This window comes from Poecilia reticulata, unplaced genomic scaffold (genome assembly GCF_000633615.1).
Source record: "Poecilia reticulata strain Guanapo unplaced genomic scaffold, Guppy_female_1.0+MT scaffold_236, whole genome shotgun sequence".
NCBI classification, from domain to species: Eukaryota; Metazoa; Chordata; class Actinopteri; order Cyprinodontiformes; family Poeciliidae; genus Poecilia; species Poecilia reticulata.
In genome coordinates, this window is record NW_007615028.1 from 220,675 (window position 1) to 225,171 (window position 4,497).

General features: G+C 49.4%; 1 protein-coding gene across 3 annotated transcripts; it reads right to left on the reverse strand.

The window, feature by feature from the left end:
* Positions 1-2,746: 2,746 nt before the first annotated feature.
* On the reverse strand, positions 2,747-4,480 carry LOC103460389 (myosin light chain 4-like). 3 transcript variants are annotated; one of them, XM_008402539.2, is made up of 2 exons: positions 3,631-4,480; positions 2,747-3,437 (listed from the first exon to the last, which is right to left on the reverse strand). In XM_008402539.2, the coding sequence occupies exon 2, from the start codon at positions 3,388-3,390 to the stop codon at positions 2,803-2,805; it is 588 nt and encodes a 195-aa protein (XP_008400761.1). In that variant the 5' UTR covers positions 3,391-3,437; positions 3,631-4,480; the 3' UTR covers positions 2,747-2,802. The 3 variants fall into 3 exon arrangements, with proteins under 3 accessions (XP_008400761.1, XP_017158784.1, XP_017158785.1); XM_017303295.1 differs by having other exon boundaries at positions 2,747-3,463; positions 3,502-4,480; XM_017303296.1 differs by having other exon boundaries at positions 2,747-3,452; positions 3,491-4,480.
* Positions 4,481-4,497: the final 17 nt, after the last annotated feature.

Below are 4,497 nucleotides of genomic sequence, written 5' to 3' on the forward strand. Positions count from 1 at the left end.
GCATCCAGCCCGCCTCCACATTTGGTCCGGCCCCCTGAACAATACAAGAAATCATTCAGATTTTTTTTCATATACCGTATTTTCTGGACTACAAGCCGTTTATTTGTGGATTTTTCTTCCACCACCAGGGGGCTCTTTAGCAGGAAGTGAATTATTGGAAGTCAAAATTGGAAATAAAAGAAGAAGAAAGCGCCCATTAAAACGGAATTAGGTTGTTTTTTTTAAAGGTTTTGTTGGCAGTATTGCAACAATAATGGATGCAAGCTGCCGTTGAAATCTAAAAATCTAAAGAAGAAACAGCAGCAGAAGAAGAAGAAAGAGCCCATTTTCATTTAGCACATTTAGCTAGTAGCAACACGAAGGATCAGCACTTTGTTACAGTTACGGTTCAGAAACTAATCAGTTCAGTTAAATCTAAACTTGGCAACTTTTTCTTTTTCAATGTAATAAATGTGATATTCAGTCGACCTGTTCTGACCCAGATGTTGGCTGTCCGCCCCTCTGCTGCTGCTGCTGCATGGTGTGGAAAACCTGGAGCGGCAGAGAAATCTGAGGCTTATAGTTTACTGGTTTAAAAAATAAACTTTGGGGTTGTGGCTTATAGGCCGGTGCGGCTCATAGTTAGGAAAATACGGACTATAATCCTTCCTGGGTTTTTTCTCTGAAGAACCCAGAGGGGGTTATTTGGTTATTATTTATTTAATTAATAGTGTTATTATTTATTTCCTGACTTGTTCTGTAAAGAACCCAGAGAGTTATTTTGTTGTGCTTTCTAGAAAACAACACATTTCTACATGTAGGCTCTCCTGCAATCGTCACACTTGTTCTGTTGCAAACTGACTCCGGCCCCCAGCAGAGAAGGGAAACGTTATGTGGCCCTCAGGAAAAGGTTTGGGGCCCCTGGTTTACAGAATAAAGATGCTTCATGTCCATAAGGCTCATTCACAGAGCAGGAGGCTGCAGCTGGACCGGTACCGGTACCGCCCGGCTCCTGCTCCAAGTTCTGCTCAGACCCAGGAGGATCAGTCTGGATGAAGCTAATCACCAATAAACCATCAGATCAATCTGATCAGTGATCAATCCTCCCTCTGGATCCTTCACTGTTCTCCATCAGAGCTCCACAGGAAGCTGCTCACCTGGATCAGCTGCTGGTTCCTGTGGCTGCAGACGCACCTGGATCACCTGAGATGATCAACCTGTTGGTTGTTCAACCAGCAGCTTGGAGTGAATCTGCTGATCAGCCTGTTTCCTCCTGTCAGTCAGGATGAAACGACCCACAGATGCATTTCATGGTCAGTTTCATCTTCATGAGACAAACTGAGGGAAATTACGCTCTCTGGTTGAAGCTGCATTTGAGCCTTTAGCCCAGGCTCCTCTGAAGTCCCTGTCTTTTAAAACTGCTCTGCTGTTGGCCTTTACGTCTGCAAAGAGAGAGCGATTCATCCGCTCTCTCTGTTGCTCCTTCTTGTCTCAGAATACGAGTCGACAGCAGCTCAGCTGTGCTGCGTCCCAACCCTGTTTTTACTCCTCAAAGCGTCACAAGCTCGTTCAGATCAAGGCAGATATCTCTGGAGTTTTTATCCCCCTCCTCATAAATCTGAGACAGAAGCTGCTTCTCATCTTCTCTGCGCGCTCTTGTTATGTAGCGCTCACCTCTGCACTGCATTGCTCAGCGTCTGTTCATACATTAGAGAGAACTCAGTGGGTGGTCCTCTGTCTTTCTCACAGACTTACACTTCTTCTGGATTGGATCCTCCAGAGAATCTGAGAGCTCACTCCACCAGAGGGATTTCATCCTCTGCGTGGAGGAATGTCTGTGGAGGACATTTGCACAGCAGCTTCTTGGTCATCTCCGTGCTCATTTATTCAGTTTTATCCGTGTGATGTTTCCACCTTGACCCAGTCAGTCCTCAGAGTTCTGACAGAATAATAATTATTATTGTCCAAAGTGCTGTGTAATAAGTTACCTGTTCTAGTTCATCGTTACAGTTCGTAACGTTCGTTGTTCCTGTTCACAGCAGCAGGTCTGTTTGTCTCAACCTGTCTGACCAGATTCTCCTCTCTGGTCTTCTGCTGTATGGGAGGCCAGGACTCCAGACTGAGACCGTCGTCGTTTTATGCAGCAGATGCTTCATGGTGGTGGTCTGGATGGACCCAGTGAGGCATAGACTACATCCTGCTTAACCACTAGCAATAGGAAACCTATACGAAATAGAATCTGGGTTTATAATACATAACCGATTTGACTCTCTGTAGTTAATTTTTGTCCACAAACGTTTGCATATATTTACTCAAACTTTGACACCAAGTTGATTTACATGCTGACTTGTGCGTAAAATATGGCGCAGCATATTTTGTGTGCAGTTTTCCATGATCCCTGAAGATCCACCTGAGGATTTACTGCAGGTTTGCTGCTCATGTCTCCGACTGTTTGGTGTTAAACTAAGAAACAGGAAATATTTAAAGCTAATGATTTAAGAAAAGCTTATAAGTTATTTTAATGAACTGAATTAGATGATGAGGTTTCTCGTGTCAGACATCTGACTTTTGAATAAAACTACCAGTTGGACCCACTGAGTCTCCTGAGGTCAAGTGTGGCATAAACTCCACACCTTGATAGACTGAAGCTGCTACAGCTGTGGCTCCTTTAACCCACAAATGGAGCAACGGAGACTGAAAGTCTGAGGGACAAACCAACCATAAATGGACCGGAACCAGGACTCAGGAGACAGAAAACACACAGAGCCAGACCTGTAGGTGTTTTATTAAGGCGGAGCGCCGTCGCCCCTCCCCCGCTGGTTGCTACCCGGCCAGGACGTGCTTGACGAACTCGGTGTAGTTGACGTGTCCGTTGGCGTCCTCCTGGCCCGCCATGAGCCGGTCCACCTCGTCCTCCGTCATGCGCTCCCCCAGCGTGGCCAGGACGTGGCGGAGCTCCGCCCCCATCACGGTGCCGTTGCCCTCCTTGTCGAAGACGCGCAGCCCCTCCACGAAGTCCTCCATGTTGCCCTGCTCCTTGGCGCGCGCCACGTGCTGCAGCATGGGCAGGAAGGCCTGGAAGTCCAGCAGCGAGGCGTGCATCTCCTCGGCTTTGGGCCGGCCCAGCAGCTTCAGAACCTCGTCGTTAGTCGGGTTGTGCCCCAGCGCCCGCAGCACGTCGCCGCACTGGGCGTAGCTGATCTTCATCTCGCCGCCCGGCGTCTCGTCGAACAGGGAGAAGGCGTCCCGGAACTCCTCCACCTGGTCCGGGCTGAACTCCACCACCACGCTGCGCAGGTCCACCTCCGGGGCCCGGGGCTCCGGCTCCGGGGCCGGGGGCGCCGCCTCCTCCTTCTTGGCCTCCACCTTCTTCACCTCCGCTTTCTTGGCCTCCACCTTCTTTGGAGCCATGCTGCGCCGCAGATGGAGGCGAGGCGCCGCGGGCCGGTTTATAGCTGCTGCAGATGGGCGAGAGAGAGAGAGACAGAGAGAGAGAGAGAGAGAGAGAGACAGAGAGAGAGAGAGACCCGAGGACCAAACATGGAAGAAAACTGAAATAGCAGCAGGAGATAAACCAGAACCAGATAAACCAGAACCGCCGGCAGGGTCCACTCGGTCAGATAAACAGATTCAGGCTGTAGCAACACTCACCTCAGCGCTCTACTGACCGGACCGGACCGGACCGGACTGTCACTTTAACCGAAGCTCCAGTCCGGTCCAGTCCGGTCGGTCCAGTCGGTCCAGTCCAAAAAGCAGCAAAATCACTGCGGACCAGCAGGGGGCGACAGTGCCCAGGGAAAACTCCCCTTTAAAAGGAAGAAACCAGAACCAGAACCAGAACCAGCAGCCCTCCGTTTGACCGACTGGAGGTCGGAGAAAACAGAGCAGAGACACAAAGAGAGAAGGATCAGGTGATGGCAGCATCATGCCAGCTGAAGCCCCGCCTCCAGGAAGGAATCGGCCAATCAGAACGCAGACCAGGTGGAGCTTCGGTTGAAGTGACAGTCCGGTCTGTCCTGTAGCATCATGACTACAGAAACGGCTCAGCACGACTCCGAACAGCTGTAAGAGGCAGAACCAGCACCGTGGTACCACACGGTTCTGCTGGAAGCTCTGGACCGATCAGAACCGATCAGAACTGATCAGAACCGATCAGAACCGATCAGAACTGATCAGAACCGATCAGAACCGATCAGAACTGATCAGAACCGATCAGAACCTGATTATTGAGGGTTTCTCTGTGAGATTATAATCTGGATCATCAGGGAAGCTGAGCAGCAGAATCTGATCTGAGCGTTTTGGATCAGATGAAGGATTTGAACTGGATTATGAAGAATCATCATCATGGATCAGATTATAGATTATAGATTATCAGCTCCACTGCTGGACAGCATGTTGGTCATTCTGACGGAAGGAAATCGGTTTAATCTGAGATTTAAATGACATCCTGGTTAAAATAACTCAGAGCTTCTTTACTTGATCGGATCAGTGATCCACTGATCAGGTTCTGCTCAGAGG

Bases quoted from the DNA above. Each gene is read 5' to 3' on its own strand.
- LOC103460389 (XM_017303295.1), bottom strand. From the start codon at position 3,521: ATGTTTGGTCCTCGGGTCTC. The intron at 3,464-3,501 runs TCTCTCTCTCTG...TCTCTCTCTCTG, and splicing joins ATGTTTGGTCCTCGGGTCTC to TCTCTCTCTCTCTCGCCCAT.